Below are 21,274 nucleotides of genomic sequence, written 5' to 3' on the forward strand. Positions count from 1 at the left end.
AACAAACTTACTTCGAGAATAACTTATTTGATATTTTAATAATACAGAGAAATGATATAATTCTAAATTTGCCTACATTTCGATTTGACCTAATCTATTCGTTATGAGTCACCACACACACCATGCTCTACAAAGTATTAAAACTGACTGGACAAACGAGCTGGTAACTCCACTCTCCTATTATCCTTTTCTCTTCAATTTGTGTTATATTAGCTACATGTAAAATAATAGGTAGGCTCTTTGTGTCAAACAGTTTTACTGGACGAGATACAGTGTTAAAATAGACTGATTCTATTAGTTTCTAGGTTCTGCCTTCATACTAATACCTTCTTCAGATCGAAGTTCAAAGACGGTTCGGAGTAGTCCATTAAAGTGACAGTTGTAGGTGTACACTACCTGAAATACGCTAGAAACAACACTTGTTTACTCTAGTAGTAAACAGTACTCTTATTAATATAGCCAAAATCAAACATCCCTCAACATTTATTAAAACTTCCTAATTAGCAAACTGATAATATTAACATCATATTTTATAAATTGTCAAAGAACTGTCTTAGTATATGGTTTTGGTTTCGCATCTGTCGGTTTTCCGATGGGTGGACTGAGCACAGATTAATTCACTGTGTATCTCAGAACTAGAAACAAATAAAACATGTTTGTTTAACTTGTGTACGGAAGCATGTTCTGATAATATGAAACAGCAAATTGACAAAAAAGATTGATAGGTATAATGAATGAGGATCTTTATTAAGGGGAACTTTTCTCAACCAGAGAATTGGTCTGTCTTCTTCATGTAGTGACCTCACCCAAAGTAAACTACATCATTACTTATAAATCGATGCTTGTTCTTTGACCTTTAACGTTGTTAGTTTCGTGTAGTACGTTTTTCTTCCATTGAAATTGGTCTGTATTTCTTGCCTATATTTTACTAAATGCTCCATAAGCGGTGAACATTTTTTAGGGCACCTTATTTGCTATGTTAGCTGTGAAAATGTTTGAATTGCTCTGGAGGGTCACTTTATTTGCTATGGTAACCGTCAACGTATTTTAATTTTTTTGTTTAGAAAGGGGGCATCTTATTTTAACTATAACCTTTAAATTCAAAATTAAAACTGATATATATATATTTTTGATAATTAAATACAAGTTTCTACATCATATAAGAAGATGGAATTGACTACAGGTTTAAAATTGGGGAGACACGTGCCCTCTTGGATTCGTCACTTATTTTGAACAGTAGTACAGATAGGTGGATATTATAAGTTTTAATTTGGCTCGACATGGCCATGTGGATTAAGGCGTTCGACTCATAATCTGAAAGTGGCGGGTTCGAATCCCAGTCGCACAAAACATGCTCGCCCTTTCAGCCGAGGGGGCATTATAATGTGACGGTCAATCCCACTGGTCGTTGGTAAAAGAGCAGCCCAACAGTTGGCAGTGACTAGCTACCTTTCCTCTAGTTTTACACTGCTAAATTAAGGACCGCTAGTGCAGATAGCCCTCGTGTAGCTTTGCGCGAAATTCGAAAAACCAAACCAAGTTTTAATTTCAACATTTGTGAGTTATGACTTGAAAGTATTAATCCGTTCTGCTGACTATGGTTTTGTTTTGTTTTGGTTTTCTCTTTAACGATCTGTGTCCATCGCACGAATCGAATCCCGCTTTAAAATTCTGTTATCTTGTTGCGTAGCCACTAGATGGCTGCTGTAACAATAAAATAAATCCTCGGAAGTACGCAGACAGATGATATAGGTTGTGGGGGTGTGTTATTGATGTTCATCCGAGGTGACCCAGAATTTCATTCCATCCGATTTCGAAATCAGCGGGCTTTATTCGAAGAACGACAGTTCTGTCATCCAAGCAGTTGTTATGTTCAAGAAGACGATGGAAAAAAAAAAGGAACAAAGAAAACGCACGTGGAGATCAATACGGACTGGAATGTAACGTTTTCGGTTTCATATAGCGCCATCTGTCCTTCTTAACTGTGTTAAAAAGTGACGTGGATCGATAGCACCGCGGTATTTAAGACTAGAAATGTGGAGTCCTCATCTGCAGACTTGTTAGTTGTACGATATCGAGTGAAGGTGGAAGCTACATCATCCCACCAACGTGTCTGTTCAGGCAAGAGTTGCACGTGTTCAGAGGTCGTAGTGGGCGACACCCATATTTAGCCCTCGAGCTTGTCTGATAGGTTTTTAACTTCCTTTGTAGTTTCGGAATTAATGATTTCATGGATTTTCGTTTCCTTTATATATCTGCCGTGCTCTCTTACCGACGTGGCGTATGTCCGACAGAATCCAGCTACCAAAGAAAAACATTTTGGTAAGTTTACAATTCACGTATTCCTTGGTCACTCAAAGTTTCTTACCACGGTCGTAACGTCGTGACTTCAAGATCTGAAGCTGGTTGTTTTTTGAATGATCAGTTAAGGGTTAACCTCCACCAATGGTTCAGTTGTAAGTCTGAAAATTCACAACGTTAAAAATCTGGTTTCGATAACTGTGGTGGCCACAATACAGATAGCCCATTGTGTAGCGTTGTGTTTAAGAACAATCGAATAAAGATTTACGAGTACCAGAGTGTAATATTTATACCCTCCCTCCGTGGCACAACTGAATGTGTGTGGGCTTACAACGCTAGAAACCGGGTTTCTATACCGATGATGGCAACGCATATTTAGCCTATTGTGTAGATTTGTGCTTAACTTAAAAAACAAACAATTTATTAAGTGTTGCATCAGTTGATATACTCTTAGATTGTTGTTTATGTAAATTATAAAGGTATACATGCACGTGAGTGGTAAATGTTGTTTTAGGAAACTTTCACTTAATTGACTTTCACGAGCCAACCCTATTTTTTAGAAGGTATCTAGTCAAAACAACCCACCGATTAGTGGCATATGGTCGTTAATCTTGTAGCGCATCTCGAACCCAAAAGTGCGGGGCGCGATATTGTTTCATGTCAGTTACGGGATGCGAATAGGTTAACCTCGTGTTTACAGTTCGGCACTCTAAACCCTGGGCCACGCTCTACAGTGTGAGCAAAGAAACAAAATTATTGTTTTGTACCAGGATAAATAAACTAGAACTGCTCCTTTACGCGATAGGGATTACATAATTTATCAAAGCCGACTTGAAGAATCCTGATATTGTGCGAAAGGCCTCGACAGCACTGAATATGGCAAATGTAATGTTCTTGACTTATTATTATTCGTTCTTCTGTATGTTCACTCATAAGTTCTTATAGGTTTTGTACGAATTTATTTTTTACTGGTTGACTGACTCGTGTGTGTGTGGGTGTTTTCTTATAGCAAAGCCACACACCGGGCTGTCTGCTGAGTCCACCTAGGGGGATCGAACCCCTGTTTTTAGCGTTGTACATCCGTAGACTTACCGCTGTATCAGCGAGGGACTGGCTGACTTCTATAGAATGTTATTTCGAACGAGAAGGCGTGGTGTAACAAACAGTTACCAGATTACGTACCAGTTGGATATGTTAGAAGTTTTACTCTATTAGCGCTAGACTGAGGCCGTTTCCATACTAAAACATTTTTTGTTGGAAATATATAAATTACTCTTTGTTTTGACATTTAGAAATTGTCATTTTATAATCAGTGTTCGTTTGATAAGATTTAATAAGCAAAGAAACAAACTAAACAACAACAACAGTTGTAGTGATTAGCGGAGTTTTCGCGCCCCACCGTGACAAAATGTAAGCCATAATTCCTAATTATGTAACATCAGTTTGGCGCCCCCCCCCCACTTCCGATGCTGCGCCCGGGGACGGATGTACCCTCTTGCCCCCTAGCTACGCCACTGGTGATTAGCTATGTAAATATCAAGGTAGTAATTACAAGAATACGAAGCTGTTAACCGGTAGCAACTGTTTCTTGTCCGTTCTAGAATTTTTTAAAAATACTTTATAATTTAAATTCATTCTGTTAAGTTTCTTTGTTTATTAATTTCGCGCAAAGCCACACGAGGGCTATCTGCGCTAACCGTCCCGGAGCTACATAATATAATATTTTCTCGATAAATAAAAATGTATACTTTATTATTGTTGCGATAGATCTAAATGTCTCAAAGATAAATGATAGCTTACAGGAATATACAAACCAGCATATAACAACAATTTAAATTTTATGTTTCTTGAAACTTAGAATCAGTTTAACAAAAAAAAACAACAACATAAAACGCCGCTTCTGTGAAGCCACGTTTATCTAATACTTCACCAGACTCGAACACAACAACCTAGGCGACTGAATATTTACTCGGAGATTCTGTATTGCTCGTTCTCCTGAAACGCTTGGTTCTACATTTATATTTCACTAAAGGATATGCAATATTTAACTTTCAAGATAAAATTGCACTGGACAAGACAAAAACGCCACTTTCGTAAACGGATATACAAAAGGACTTTATCTTATTAGGAAAACTATAACATCGTTACAGAAAAACGACATCTCTAGGTACGATTGAAATACGAGAAACTACACGCAGTTCGAATAAAAACAAAACAAAAACCTTTGTTCTTTTACTGATGTGATGAAGGTTCGTTGAAAATAAGTGCATAGCGGAACCTTTCTGTTTTTGGTGTTTTAAATGGGTTCGCTGATAGAAGTGCAAATTTGTAAAGTTTTGTTTTCACTTTTATAGATGCAAACATTATATTACTGAGAATAATCAACGACAATATTGGCTTTCGTCAAAACTATATTACAGTTCGACTTTCTCTTATTTTTATGGGGTAAGGTGTAACACAGTGTTTAGGGTTATATGAATATATATGGTTTGTGTCCCGCTGTAGTAAAATCGTACGTTAGAGCTGTGGGTGTTATGAATTTAGGGACAAGGCTGAGGTTGAAAGAAATCAGTGGCTGCCTTTCTAAGGTGTAGTAATTTTTTATGGTCATGAAATATTGTAATCCGATATACAAAAAATTGGTGTGGATTTGAGAACAAAACGAACAAATGAGAAGATCAGAAGCTGTGATAGAGAGAACGAATACATCGAGTGAGGCGAAAGAAGAAAGTGTCTTGGTGCCAAACAAACCTTATTTCTAAGTTTTCTTATTAATTATAGTAATAACCAACAGTTTAGAAAAATAAGTCGAACGTAGTTAAAAATACAGTGAAATAGTACGCTACTAAGAGTAAAACAATCATTTATTATTATTATTTATAACGTAGCAGTCGATTTTATGGCAAGATTGGTACGTATGAAATGTGTTTTACGGACTACTTTTTCTAGTTATCGACTAGTCATTTTCCACGGAGTATGAACACAAATTTCCCGCACGAAGAGCGTAAATAAAAGCGGATTTATCCAGCCGATTTACCACTAGACCCCTTCGGTTTATTTTTACCCATATTTTGAGGTAATAAATTAATCACTCAATATTCCACCTCTTTTATAATTATGAGATTCCAGTAGGACACGCGGAACAAAGAAAGTAGTGCCAATATTAAAATTAGTTCCATTATTTATTGTTTCACGTGAAAAATCACTTACTTTATCGTGTTATTTTGGCCAGTTCTGTGCTCTGACTGGTGTAACAGAAACGACTATAAAGCTGTTAGGTCTGATACAACATACGAACCCAACCGACAGTAATCAGAGTGCGAAACATTGTTAACTTGAGGGGTAAAACAGGAGAAAACTTGGTAACTATAGCCGCCTGAAACAACTTGTATTTTCACAATTTTACATTTACTAACTTCAAAACACGTACCTGTAGTTAAACTCGCGTGTTAACCTAAGCATTTTTTACAAATAGCTCAGGCTCGTTAAAGTTTCTACATAAATTATTTGTCGACAAATGGGAGAACGAGCTCGTTATGACGTGTTGCTGCTCGTGCCATATAAACCTTATGAGAAATATTTAATATCCTTCTTCCATAATAAACCACTAATGACTGTGGAGAGATCATACAGCGTCTGTTAACGAGATTATGGAGCTATTGACAATCTCTGTTTTTATCTTGGAACTTCCAACATTTTGTTTGTAGCCTCGTTCCAAGAAGATGTCGAAGTGGTGTTTCCATCTAGTCAGCAAAACAAAAAAAAGTCTTTTTTATGTACAGAAAAAAATTTTAGTAATCGATACTTTAGTATTTAAGTATATATGGGTCTGTATTCCAGAATATATATATATATTTATGTTGATTTAAGTGAAATAAATAGATGAGATACATTTATTTTTCTTGTATTTCAACTATGTAAGATTCAATAAATTACTTCAGTAAAACTAGTCGAGGCTGATCGTACTTGTTTCGTATGTTTAATGATAAACCAATCAGTTACAAACACCGGAGTGCAAGACGACTATATATAAATATTTTACAAAACACCAATCACATAACAATTCACAGTATATAGGAAGTTGCTTGACTGAAACCTACCACATGAAATCTTAAGTGGTTTTATATACGGGTGTCAAATGTATTTGATTTTAACTAACGTAACAAAGTTTATAACTGATATAACAATGTGGAAATTAAAACAGAACCCTGAACATTTACACTATCAAACACAATAGGAAAAAGACTGACACTGAACTTTTACACTGTCAAACACAATAGGAAGAAGACTGACACTGAACTTTTACACTGTCAAACATAATAGGAAGAAGGCTGACACTGAACGTTTACACTATCAAACACAATAGGAAGAAGACTGACACTGAACGTTTACAATATCAAACACAATAGGAAGAAGACTAACACTGAACGTTTACACTATCAAACACAATAGGAAGAAGACTGACACTGAACGTTTACATTATCAAACACAATAGGAAGAAGACTGACACTGAACGTTTACACTGTCAAACACAATAGGAAGAAGACTGACACTGAACGTTTACATTATCAAACACAATAGGAAGAAGACTGACACTGAACGTTTACACTGTCAAACACAATAGGAAGAAGACTGACACTGAACGTTTACACTGTCAAACACAATAGGAAGAAGACTGACACTGAACTTTTACACTGTCAAACACAATAGGAAGAAGACTGACACTGAATGTTAACACTGTCAAACACAATAGGAAGAAGACTTACACTGAATGTTAACACTGTCAAACTGTTTAAGGTAAGCCAGGTTTCGAACATCCTTTGAAAATGTTGTTTTGTACAGTTCTTATTTCTGATTCTCACACTCGTATTGTTTGATGTTAGAAATACAAACCTTATTTTATACTTTTAACAATTCTGCCTCTGTATTCTTGAATTTTACTCAATATTATTAGCGCTGACTCGATTCCTAAGTTCAGACTCGTCCTCAACTCTGTTTCGATTTCATTGGCTCTGACTCGAAGACCTTAACGCTGACTTGTTATTCTTAACTTTGAGTCGATGTCTTTCATTTTGACTCGACAACCCCGCCTCTGACTTCATCAATTCTGACTAATTTTGATTAGATGTTTTCGCGTTTTAAGTGTTTAATATTCACTTACGTTTTGATCCGAAGAAACTTGGAAGTTCGTTTATTTGGTTTCTTACCACACTACTAATGAACTTCATATAAATCCGTTGAACCTTATTCTTGGTAGCAGGCTGAGTTTATGGAACTTATTTTAGGTTAGTTTACTAGTAACGTTGAGAAACTTTAAACTGTATAATTCTGAAAGTTTTCTGTGTTGTTGTTTCTGATGAGAAAGTTTTATTAAACGACGTGGACAAATTACTACATTTATCAATAGCATCTGCACGTAGGTTGAAACCTGACGCCTACGTAAACTGTAGAGAGCGGACAGTTGAAATATATTCAGTGTTACTGTCAGTTGCAGACTACTAAAAAAAAGTGAAAATAATATTCAGATATGTGTAGAAGAAAACTTAAAGTTGATTAAATTAGTCTAAAAAAGTCGTATTTATCATAAGAAAAAACATTGTGGCTAATGAGCTGGTCCTCTTAAATTAGATTAAGTTCGTTGGACTGGAGAAGACACGTAGAAATGTAGAAATTTGTATTCATATAAATTTAGTGTTGTTCTGTAATTGTGGATCCGAAACTGTACTTTCTAGTGTACTTCTGTAATCGTGGATCTACAGCTGTACTTTCTGGTGTCCTTCTGTAATTGTGGATCTGAAACTGTGTTTATGTTGTTGTTCTTTGATTGTTGATGTAAGTTTTATTTTAGATTTTATGGCATTGTGTATTTACATTCTGTTTCTTCTACAAAATCTGACCGTCCACCAGGTGTCGCAAACCTACCAGAGTTTATATGCTGAAGTCAAGGTCAAGGTATTGATATCATTCGTTAAACCATTTATTGAAACTTAGACTTGGTATTTATTATTCTACATATTTATGAGAAATTCAAATGAATTCAGCGTAGTATACTATTAAACCCGCTATGTGTTACCAGCCCCGATTCTTTATTCGAACATAACAAAGATTATTGGAAAGTTCATTAAGCCTCAAAAAGCTGCCATACATGAAAATCGGTTTTCGGCACGTATCTCGCTAAACAGTTTATTTTTGTAGCTTTAAGTACTGAATATTCCCATTTGGATGGACAACAGCAACAACAACAACAACAAAATGTCTAGTGGGTTAAGACTAATTGATTGCAAAATTATTCTTAAAAACTGTTTCTCTATACTACAGTAGTGAACTTACAGACTTAGGTGTTAAAATCAGGTTTTCAATTGTAGCTTTGCTCTAAAACAAATCCTCAAACTCTGAGATTCGAAAAACATGAACTGCCTTCATTGCTAATTTAAAAAGAAATACACTATAAAATTTTACTTTAAAATTTCCAATGAAATACCAATATCACGAAACTAACTAATATCAGGCCCGGCATGGTAAGGTGCGTTAAAGCGTTTGACTTGTAATCTGAGGGTCGCGGGTTCGAATCCCCGTCGCACCAAACTTGCTCACCCTTTCAGCCGTGGGGGCGCAATAATGTGACGGTCAATCCCACTATTGGTAAAAGAGTAGCCCAAGAGTTGGCGATGGGTGGTGATGACTAGGTGCCTCCCCTCTAGTCTTACACTGCTAAATTAGAGAGGGTTAACGCAGATAGCTCTCGTGTAGCTTTACGCGAAATTTCGAAAACAAAGTAATATCAAGCGATAGGATTTATTGTTATAAAACATTTGTGAGTTTTCTTTTAGTTTGTAACTTCGTTGTATAGTAATGCGAGTTACTTTAAACGTGTGAATAATATTATAACACCTAAACTATTTTTGATCATATGTTGTGAGAGAATCTGTTCACATATTTATTTTACAGATGTATTTACGCGCTAAAGATTGTATTTTAAATTATACCTTTGCAAAGAAATTCGTAATACAATAAGTAATTCCTGTAATAAGTGAATAAATTTGTGTTTGTAACAACTAATGACAAAAATACGTACATTTCTCTTTAAAAAAAAAACAACAGGTAGAGGTTGGTCCTTTGGTGGAGCTTGGGTTCGAATTCATACATGCCACAAAATAATCCTCGCCAACCTTAATGTGTTGTAAGACTGACACAGTGGGGTGCTGCTATTTTACTCTGTGATAGCAGTAGATAGATTTAGTAGCCTTACTTTAAACACAAATATTTCATTTGATAGTTGATGTTAATAGTTTTATCTGCTGTCTTACAAGAACAGTGTAATTCTTTCTTGCTTCGTCATGACTTATTCTGTGCCAGTCGGTGAGTTTATTTGTTTTGAATTTCGCGCAAAGCCACCCGAAGGCTATCTGCTCTAGCCGACCGTAATTTGGCAATGTAAGACTAGAGGGAAGGCAGCTGATCATTACCACCCACCGCAAACTCTTGGGCTACTCTTTTACCAACGAATAGTGGGATTGACCGTTACATTATAACGTCCCCACTGCTGAAAGGGCGAGCATGTTTGGCGCAACGGGGATTCGAATCCTCGACCCTCAAATTACAAGTCGAACGCCTTAACCCACATGGCCATGCCGGGCCCTTCCAACCGCTGATATAGATTCACTAACTCTCGTCATAAGTTCTCGAGCTTACCGCTTGGATGATGTAAAGAGAAAAGAAAACAATGTATTATGCCACACATATCCTAACCTGTACAGGAAATAAGCCAGACACGAGGGTACATAGGCTTCTTTTACAAATAAGCATATCGATAACTATAGAAATTATGGTTTAAGAAGACCAGCTGTTTCTCTGTTCATGTTAAAATAAGCTATTTTATGTGATTTGACATTGCCAGATGCAAGAAGACATTGTGATGTTTGGAATCTCATTATTAAGAGCTATAGCACGGACTAACACGATTTAGGGATTTACTCTTAACAATCTGTAGTTCACGCATGCGCACTGTTATCCTAAGTTCTTTGTTGTGCACATTCCTCGTGCACTAATTAAGTTAACCGTAGCCTACACCTTCCCACACCGAGTATCACTGTCACCATTTCACTGAAATCCAGTCTGTTTTAAGTAATTTTACCCAAGGTTCATATTTAATCCACTTCTCCGAACGCGTGCACGACAGATACACTAACACGGTGTGTAATACGTTGTCTAACGTATCCTCAAATCTGTTAACGTTTCTCGCGAAACTCTAATTACCAGTCTTTAAATTTCTCAATTTGTCGATTTTTGGTTTTAAATACGCCATAAGGTTTCTTTTAACAGTGAAAGGTGGTTACAAAATGTAAGATATATAATTTGGTGGTGCCACTAGTGGCGCAACAGTACGTTTGCGGACCTGAAACGCTAGAAACCGGGTTTAGATACCCGTGACGAACTGAGCTCATTATGTAACTTCAGGCTTAACAACATATTTGGCGGTCGATATGAAGGAAAAGAGTAATGTTAAGTGAAAAACTTAATGAAATTAATGGTTTTTGTTTCTTAATCGTGAGCTTGGGCGGAAAAGAAAATTTATTTTTATTTGGTATCGGCCAGTAAAACTGTCCTCTGTCCAGTACGAGAACCGCTGTCTCTGACCTTTATATCACAGGTGTGTTTCACATAATTTTACTCGTCTCAATTCCTGGTTTATGTGCTGATAATGAGCGTCTTGTTTTTTCTCACTTGAGCGTTTTCTTTTCGCCTTCTCGTTTATGACAGTTTATGACACAAACTTGTTTGTTTGGGTCACGAGTGTTGAAGGCCCGGCATGGTCAGGTGGGTTAAGACGTTCGACTCGTAATGCGAGGGTCGCGGGTTCGAATCCCCGTCGCACCAAACATGCTCACCCTTTCAGCCGTGGGGGCGTTATAATGTTACGTTCAATTCCACTATTTGTTGATAAAAGAGTAGCCCAAGAGTTGGCGGTGGGTGGTGATGAGTAATTGCCTTCCCTTTAGTCTTACACTGCTAAATTAGGGACGGCTAGCGCAGATTGCCCTTGAGTAGCTTTGCGCGAAGTTCAAAACAAACAAACAAACATCACTAATGTTTAATTTCGTACAGAACTTTTCAAGAATTATTTTGCGCTAACCGCTCGTAGTTTTACTTTAGTACCTCAGTGGTTAAGTCAGTAGCTGAAAATAGAGTTTCGATACCCGTGGTGGGAAGAGCTCATTGTGCAGTGTCGTGCTTAAAAGCAACAACAGCAACTGTCCCTAAATTTGAAGTAACAAGCCAGAGGGAAAAGAGCTAGTCAAATAATACACCCCCACTGCAAATTGTTTACCAACGAAAAGTGAGATCGACTTTTACATTATAACACCTCCATAGCTGAAAGATCGAGCATATTTGAAATTCGAACCTTTGGGTTGATCGTCTTACCCACGAGCTCACGACAGGCCTGTCTAAAGTAATCTGATACATTGTTTACATGTTTATTGTTCTGTTGGTTCACTGGCAGAACGTAATCGATCAAGCGTGAGCTTCGCGTTTTAGGAAAACGGTTTTCATTACCCTTGCGAAATAACCACCAAAGAAAAATTTCAGCTCTGTTCGAAGCGTTACTACAATAGCGTACATGGTGTTAGTGGAACGTTAACGCAATCTGAGAGAAAAATAATATAGATAGCCCTTAAAGCTAGAATTTGTGATGAAGCGTAATGTGGTTCCGTATGATTGCATTTTACCATCTCTCTGTTACTGTTATTGTATATATATTACAGTTTGTTTCTTGAATTTCGCGCATAGCTATACGAAGGCTATCTGTGCTAGCCATCCCGAATTTAGCAGTGTAAGACCAGAGGGAAGGCAGCTAGTCATCACCACCCAACGCCGACTCTTGAACTACTCTTTTACCAACGAATAGTGGGATTGACTATCACGTTATAACGTCCCCACGACTGAAAGGGCGAGCATGTGTTGCGTGAAGGGGATTCGAACTCGGGACCCTCGGATTACGAATTAAACGCCTTAACCACCTGGTTATGTGGAAACATGAACGTCCTCTGAAAACTTCGCGCAATTTAAGAACACTGGACTGTAAACAGATAAGAACTAATTTCTCAAATTATTTCGAGAACAGTTTTAAACGATATGTGTTCACTTGGAAAACAGTAGAAGTGTATTTATATATTATTGGTCAGAAAAATTTATTTCGTTTTAGTCGTCTGTGATTTTATTGTTTAATCACGAGTTGTTACGTTGTTAACAGTCGCTTCTTTCATTGGTTAATGATTTGCCATTTTTTTGCTGAGTTCAATTTTTGGCGGCAGATTCCACAATGTGGATTTTCTCTAAAACAGGTTAACCTATTAACATTTCGCCTTTAACCATTTGTAATTTCACTGTTATCTACTTATTACTTCATTATCACCCAGGTTTATTTTCAAGGCTTAACACTTTTTACGAAGCCAATTTGAAACTAAACTCGATAAATGTTGAAAAACGCTGTATTAAAAGTAGGCTAATTTTAAGCATCACTAACAGTTTAAATACAAATAAAAACTTCTTTGAGTATTTGCTCACAGAGCAAAACTGAAACATTTTAAAGAAAATGAAGTTAACATCATACAGGAAAAACACAAAACATTGCGTGCTCGTACATCCAAAGCTCGTGTGTCTTTTGACATTTTTAAAGCATTCTCGTGAATTTACGATTTAAACGAGAGAGTGCGTGAGTGCAAGAAATCAATTGAATACTCATAACCTGTCTGAAGGATCAATTTAACAACACTAACAGTAGGCTTATCTATACCACGCCCATGTATTTCTATTTTGTGTAGCGTTCTTTTCTTATGATAAATCTGAACAACAATGGAGCATCACGAATGCTTTCATTTTGTATGTCTTTGGACATGTTGTAAGTGATGAGAAATATAATTTATTATGGTGTTTTCTTTCTGATTGACAACAGGGATAAGTCTTCCCATCTTAGAACTTTGGATCTTATAGGAAGAGGGGGGAACCATTAAGCTATACACTTCGTTTACACTACTACTTTTAATTAAATAGCGGCGCTGACTGTCGTGATTATAACACTTTTAGAGCAAGTAAAATCTTGGAACTTCGAATCCGCAGCCCAGGAACTGTAGTATGAATGTATTCTAAAGACGGCTGATAAAGCAGAGAACAGTGTTAATACTAATACTAGGCGTCTTGAGAATACATTCATATTTAAAGTCGGTTTCTATTCATTATTAAATATAAATGTATGCTTTCCCCTCATTTTTCCTCTTAGGTTTGTCATAAAATATAATCGATATAATGAACTAGATATTTTCAATGAATTAGGAAAAGATAAACATTTTACCCCTATGTACGAAACGATTGTTTGTATGGAATTTTGCGCAAAGCTACACGACGGCTATCTGCGTTATCCGTCCCTAATGTAGCAGTGTAAGACTAGAGGGAAGGCAGCTAGTCATCACTACCCACCGCCAACTCTTGGGCTACTCTTTTCCCAACGAATAGTGGGATTGACCGTCACATTATAACGCCCCCACGGCGAGAATGTTTGAGTGCGACCGGGATGCGAACCCGCGATCCTCAGATTATGCCGGGCTTAGGTTCTTTAGTATACGGTGTGACGTAATTATTATCTATAATTATTCGGTATTATAAGAAATAGAGGCATGAAAATTGGAAGTATAATTTATGAACCTGAATAGTAAGTGTGAGGCCCCAAGGATCTTCGTGTAGATGTCCTTTTATTATGAACTACTTAACAGAGGGAAGGCTGACAACTAACAACACCCGCCGCCACATTGGCTTTGTTCAGATATTTGAACTTAATAAGGAGACTGATTGTTATTTTTGTTAATAAAAGCATTGTAAACGTCGCGTGTTCAGTAACATCACGTCTCGAACCTCGGACTCTTCTATCCATAACCATATTGTATTCCACAAGTTACGCTTTACACATAAGGTTGTATTCCACAAACGCTATGATACAATATGTACATAATTCCCGCGTAAACAACTTATATAATACGACAACTATCTATAAAGTAAGAGGAGTTGTATTATGTTGCTGTATTATTTAACTTTTAGTCTAGTTCCGACGTCATCTCACAACACTTTTTTAGCGTATCTATCAAACAACGTTCTGCTTACTGTTTTCTTATTATTTTGTATTTCCGACTCGCTTTCCTTCAGAACAGAGGTAGTTCTACAAGCGAGTAATAAAGAACGATACAAGATTTACTTCCGATAGCTCTGATGGCCTTGCTCTGTGTCAGCTTGGCTAGTTCGTTAGTGGGGTGCATGACGTATTAGGCCCATTTCTTTGTTCTGTTATATCTTCCCCTGTGTCATCTTACCATTATGTTTCTTTACCATCTATAAAAACATAGAAGAATAGAAATATTTGTGTACTTTTCTTTATGTTTGTTTGTTCTTTTTTGGAAATTCGCGCAAAGCTACACGAGGGCTATCTGCGATAGCCGTCCCTAATTTAGCAGTGTAAGACTAGAGGGAAGGCAGCTAGTCATCACCACTCACCGCCATCTCTTGGGCTACTCTTTTACCAACGAATAGTAGGATTTACCGTAACATTATAACGCCCCTACGGCTGAAAGGGCGAGCATGTTTTGGTACGACGGTGATTCGAATCCGTGACCCTCAGATTACTAGTCGAACTCCTTAACCCACCTGGCCATGCCGGGTCCCTTTAGTTACTCCTAACTAAATGATTGATGCAGTATAAACACTCACAGTTCGTTGATTGATTAAACAAACATGTTGTAAACCTGATTGGTAAACCCTTTGTGAACCTCTTTGTCCAACTTTTAATGAAGTTGAGCGACGTAGTCGTAAACCTCTCACTATTTTTATCTCTCAGCAACAGTTAAAAAATTTACAAGAGTTTACACTACAGTAACACGAGGTATGTTTTGTTTGAAACGAAATATGTAGTTTAGAAATGATGAACGTGAACAGTTAGTTCAGAGAACATACCTCGAACATGAAACCCTCTGATACAGGATCCAAGCTTAATAAAGACTCAAACACGATCGACTTTATGTACATATAATAGTTTTATTGACAAGCACCGTTCAATACACAAAATCATCTTTCCTTACCGACTTTAAAACATTTTATTTTGAATGAAAAGACGCATTTTTATTGTCCTCCTGGTGGGTGGATATTTAACTAGGTGTTACTTACACATGGCTTACCGCGTTTTTTCTCGGAGCCTGAGGCTGCGTAGAATCAATAATCTCCTACAATATCAATAACCAAAGCTATTCTTAATCCAAACCATTTGTATCACTTCACAAACAGACTCCTGGTGAGTCAGTGTGAGACAGCGACCTCTGACGGTGACATACGAAGCGACTGTTGTTTTTTTGGTGTTTTTTTTCAGGAGTACTTTAGTCAGTTACCGACTGGTTGATAGAGTATCAAATGAGAGATGCTTTTATATTTAATTTGTACCTAACGAACCAATGAAATTCTGCGTTACAAAGTATCCGATTTTTCTAGATCCTTGATTTGATGAAAATTTGATTTAAAATAAGTCAATTTAAACTTTTTTTTTACGTTTCTCGTTAACAACCAAACTACTGTGCTAACCTCAATTCGTTTCTAGTGCGCATGAGCTAACTAAGAAAACGACGTGAATAATAACAATAAAAGACACGTCCTTTTACATAGTGCTAATTTGCTAGAGAAGTCTCGAAAAAACAACAACAATAAATTAATCTTCTATGTAAAAACTCTCACATAGATGGCGCGTGTTTACGTAACACGAGCTTGATAATTACAGATAGATAAAAGTTTAAACTTTTCTAAATATCAGATTTTACTGGATAAATAAAGGAAACTTCCAGTTACTGAAACTTTGATTTTTTTTTATCGGAAACAGAAGTTATTTCGTTTTAAAGCGACACCAAACGTCGTTTTATGTACTAAGTACTAAATTTGTAGCGCTTGAAAAAAACAACTTTTCTTCCTATTTATTCACACGATTAGATCCGTACAATTAACAGATATAGGCTTAGGAAAGTCACAAACACTGTAAACGAAATGCACAACATTTTATTGTATGTTATTAAGGACAAAACTACACAAAGGATTATCTATACACCATACGTAACGGGTATTTAACTGGAGCTAATTATGAAGACAATAGAAGGTACTTATATACAGACACGTGTACATAATAACCTTCTATTGTCTTTATACTTAGAGAGACACAGTGAATTATTCTGATATATGTATGTAACAAAACGTTGTAATGTTTTACTTTACATTGAAAGTCCCTCTTTTCCTCTTGTTTATTAATTTTAATTATCCTTATTTGTTATTAAAGTTTCTACGGTTTCACAAGTTCTATTGTGTTCCTTTGGTTACACACACACGTATATATATATATCACGGTTCGGGACTTGTTTTTGCGAAAAATTAAAGTCGTCCGCGTTCTGGACGTGTGATTGGGTTGTGCGAATGTTTGTTTTGAAGTCAAGAACAAAGCAACGCAATGAGCTGCTCATAACGGGTATCGAAACCCGGTTTCTAGCGTTTTAAGTCCGCAAACATACCTCTGTACCAGTGGAATCTTGCTATTTGCTTTGAGTAGTCTAAGAGTTGGCGGTGGGTTCTACCGACTAGTTGTCATTGCTTCTCTATTAGTTCAAAATTACGTACGGCCAGTACACATAGCCTTTGCGAATATTCAACAACTGTTGTTGTTGGGAATGGCTGTGTAGCTAGTACCAGTTTCTAGTGTTGATTAATAATCTGATTTTGTGCAGTACACACAAGCTTTACGTATAAAACCGAATGTTTTTTTTTATATTTTAAATTATTAGAAGTCAAAGTTATTTTAAAAAGACCGCGTGCATAAGAAACAATTATTAGGAACAGAAAATAAGGAAATAGAACTGAATGTTATTATAGTTGATATGAATAGAAAAAAGAAAGTTAATTCGGAAAGCACGGTTATATTTTTATGTATAACCAATAGGGGACGGGACCGTAACTGTCTATTCAATGTAGTCGTATTCATTATTGGCCCAGCATGGCCACGTGGTTAAGGTGCTCTTCTTGTAAAGATATGGTTCGAATCCCCTTAACACCAAACATGCTCGCCCCTTTCAGCCGTTGGGACATTATAACGTGATGGTCAATTCCACTATTCGTTGGTAAAAGAGTAGCCCCAGAGTTGGCGCTGGGTGGTGATGACTAACTGCCTTCCCTCTAATCTTACACTGCAAAATTAGGGACGGCTAGCGCGGATAGCCCGCGTGTAGCTTTACGCGAAAGTAAACAAACAAACATTTCTTACTCTATACAGCCGTGTGATATCTTTGTTTATATGGGGTTAAGCTCAAAATCTACACAATGGGTTATCCGTACTCTGCCCACCATGGTTTTTAGTAGACACAACGTTGTGCTAATGGGAAGTTCGTCTCGTATGATATATATATATATATATTATTTCGTAAAGCTTATGCAACGTTGTAAGATGACAACGAAATAACTGCACAGTGCTATCGTGCCCTTACGATTTATTATGCAGTTTTGAAAGGCACGTGACATATTTTCAAAGTCTGTCCACGTTTTACCAACATTTGCTCGTTCATTACGTCAGACTTTGTTCAAGTACTGTAATGAGAAACCGCAAATGCAAACGTTAGTTGAATCAACTCAAGAGTACGGACAGATTATTATTGTTATTTGTCATGTTTCTTTCTGTTTTCTTATTTGTACTTGTTACGAAAATTACTAAACAATTCTGAACAAATTTTCTTTCTCTTCTGTTTCTTCTGTTGTTAAGTACAAAACCATACAGTTGATTATCTGTACTTTGCCCATCACGGGTATCGAAACTCGGTTTTTAACGTTATGATATTTCACACTTGTAACTCAGCCACTAGGAATCTCTCCTTATTTTTTATTCCACATTAGGGTTAATATGAATTTGATTTTATATAACAAACTAAGATTTTTGTGAATCATAATAGAAAACCTCGTCGCTTGTCAAACTCTCTTCTTTCGAGAATACTACAGAGCACGTGCAAGGCCACAGCCCTTTATGATGTAGGTGTGATGAATCACGAAGTTTGACCCGGGAATACTGTCGAACAAGTGCATTGCCAGGGAGTGTGACGAGTCACGAAGTTTAGCAATAACAAAGAACTCGACTGGCCAAAAAAGCAACAACGTTTTGGTTTTGGTTTTGTTTTTTTAGTGATTTACGAGAAACGGGAAAAAAATATTGGAATGGAACCAGATTCTGCCGTTGAAAAACATTTGACAGTTGTAAAGCATGATGTATTATTAAACGTATTTATGGTCTGAGCGAAGGAAACTTCAATCTTTTCTTCAGAAGTCACTTTGACGTATCACAAGCGGACTCATGGTGAGTCGGTTCATCGTAAAGTTCGCTTTGTAAAATATACAACTTTATATAGACGGGTACACATCAAAGCCTTGAAAACATTAAGTTGTCGCCATTGCTAATTCGAAGTTAGGGTGCTCGATGTCTTTTTCTGGCGTTAAGAAATCCCATTATTATACCTGAAAAAAAAAGTAAATAAATAATTGGAATGGGTCGATGTTGACTAGCTGCCTCTGTTATTGGAATTCAAAATTAGGGTTAGATAACGCAATATTTTACGTTTGAGTTTTGCGCCAAGTTCAACAAATTAGGCCAAACAAAATAGCGTGGATAGTATACAAAGTTAGTGTGAATTGTCGAGAGCTTGCAGTGTTGTAGGCGGTATTGAAAATCAATTGGTACGTTGCCAAGCAACAACTTCTTAGGTTACTAATTAACAATACGAGGCAACTACAAATCTAACATTGTTGAACAGCACTTACGGTAAATATAATAGTTTAGTAGATTTTGTTGCGAAGGAAGGAAACCAGTTGATCTACCCGTGAATGAAAGCTATTCTGAGCAGTAACGGGTGATATGAAAACAAAATTATATTGATTTTCGTATTGTACTAATAAAAATGAATGTGGAAGAAAATAAGTTTTCGGTATAGTGTGATATTTATTGCGCATGCTAGGCCTATAAACCTTAATATTGTCATTCATGACAACAGGAGATCATATGATGGAAATTTTATGAAAATTAGGTACGATGAAATCCCTTACGTATATTTGATATTATTAGAAAATAGAAGCTTTTCAAGGTTTACTTGCTGTTTTATTATGAGACGTTTAAGAATTTGTAGCGCTAATATTCGGGACGCGATTTTCATAGTCTACTGTGTGGCCTTGGTTTAGCCAAACAAGTATTATAGTAAGAAGTTTTTGCTTTTTAGTTAATAATACAGGCCAGCGAATTTAAACTTCATAAAAATTGTTCTGGTTTTAATAACGGATTTTATATAATTCAGTTACGTAAATATAAGAAATATATTTTTTTTCTATCACGTTAGAATTTTTCACAAATTGTGAAGAAAACAAAACTCTTATTTAGAACAAATTATTATTCCGTTTACCACAATAAACATTTATTATTATGTTTAGGTTCTAGAACGATCGATAAGACTCTCACGTCGCGATTGGTCTAGAGAAATCTATAGCCAGTGGTTGTCAACATTTGACACATAACAGAATGTGATGCAATTATAATGAAAACGATTCGGTCAGGTAAAATATACATATGTCGTTTTCTGTAAAGTCTGTACGTGGTAGAGGAAATTCAATGCCATTTTCTGATTCAACGTACAGTAACTACTGTAGAACACGTAAAACGTTCAATACAATAAAACCATCGCAGGCCTTTGTAATCTATACAACCACGTTAATACACTTATGACAAGGGTTAAGAGAATGAACATTAATATATATGGTCTTATAATATTTTCAGTGATAGTACACTACTTACGACAAGATCGTTGTGACTGAACGTACATGGATGTCACTGTCTATACCTAATTTAAATCACTTGATTATGTACTAGTTATCACTAATTTATTGAAATTACAGATATCGGTTACTTATTTTCTTCCGTCTTCAAAGGTTCACTCGTACCAGAACACACTGCCCTCTTTAGGGTTTTTCTGGAAACAGCAGTGGATAGAAAGGTCAGAATTTGTAGGATACAAAGAAGTTGATAATTAGCGTCTGATAATTATGGAAAATGAGTAATTAATTAGTAATTGAACTCGTGACCGTGAAGGTTACCAGATGTGAGAGAGGTTAAGTGTCACACGTGTTTTGTTCACAAATGACTTTTCTACCTTTCAATGTGCATTGAACATTTTTAAAACTTAAGGTCTGATGGAGGTGTGAATCCACATTAATATATCCCATTTTTGTAAACGGGTGTTAATTTATAACTTTCAAGGGATAAGCAGTCATAAGGTAGGTAACAATTTGTTATGAAATAAAGTTTTGAGACGGCTCGAATAGGTTATGTAAGAAACTGTTGCATGTAAGTAGTGTACAACGTTCAGACAAGGTTTTGTCAAAATCGTATGAAACCATATGAACATACAAATAAAAGATGTGTGTGTGTGTGTATACGTGTGTATGTATTTATTATAACCATTATTGTTTTTAAGCCATAAACAAAAGACATTAAAATCAAACAAATACACTGCATATTTTTAAACAGATCCTAGGGTACAGGCTATAAAGTGGAATTATAAAATGTATCCTAGGTTTTAGAGGTGACTGAGAAGTAGGACCCATATTGCAGTGGGAATACACTGTTTATCAGTCTTAACCTCCAATTCGCTAGTTTCACATAAGAAAGTTAGAAATTGGGAGAGCGAGATGTGGGTGCTCAATCCCACCATGCCCCACATCTATATCACTCCTTACTGCTTGCGGACAGTTGTGAGAAAGTGACTGCTCTCCCAGGCTAGAATAAGAAAAGAAAAAAAAAAGATGAAAAATAAGATACTTGACACCGTTAGAAGTGTAATTTTTCACCTTTGTTTCTCGTCTCCTTTACAGGAACTTAGTG

General features: G+C 36.4%; 1 protein-coding gene across 1 annotated transcript in view; it reads left to right on the forward strand.

Moving 5' to 3' along the window:
* The first annotated feature begins 2,043 nt into the window (after positions 1-2,043).
* Positions 2,044-21,274, forward strand: part of LOC143232895 (CXADR-like membrane protein) — an 82,686-nt gene continuing 63,455 nt past the window's right edge. Inside the window, exon 1 of the mRNA XM_076468927.1 lies at positions 2,044-2,322. Within this exon, the coding sequence (XP_076325042.1) occupies positions 2,223-2,322 (100 nt within the window). The 5' untranslated portion in view covers positions 2,044-2,222. The remainder of the gene's footprint in view (positions 2,323-21,274) is intronic.

This window comes from Tachypleus tridentatus, chromosome 1 (genome assembly GCF_004210375.1).
Source record: "Tachypleus tridentatus isolate NWPU-2018 chromosome 1, ASM421037v1, whole genome shotgun sequence".
Taxonomy (NCBI): domain Eukaryota; kingdom Metazoa; phylum Arthropoda; class Merostomata; order Xiphosura; family Limulidae; genus Tachypleus; species Tachypleus tridentatus.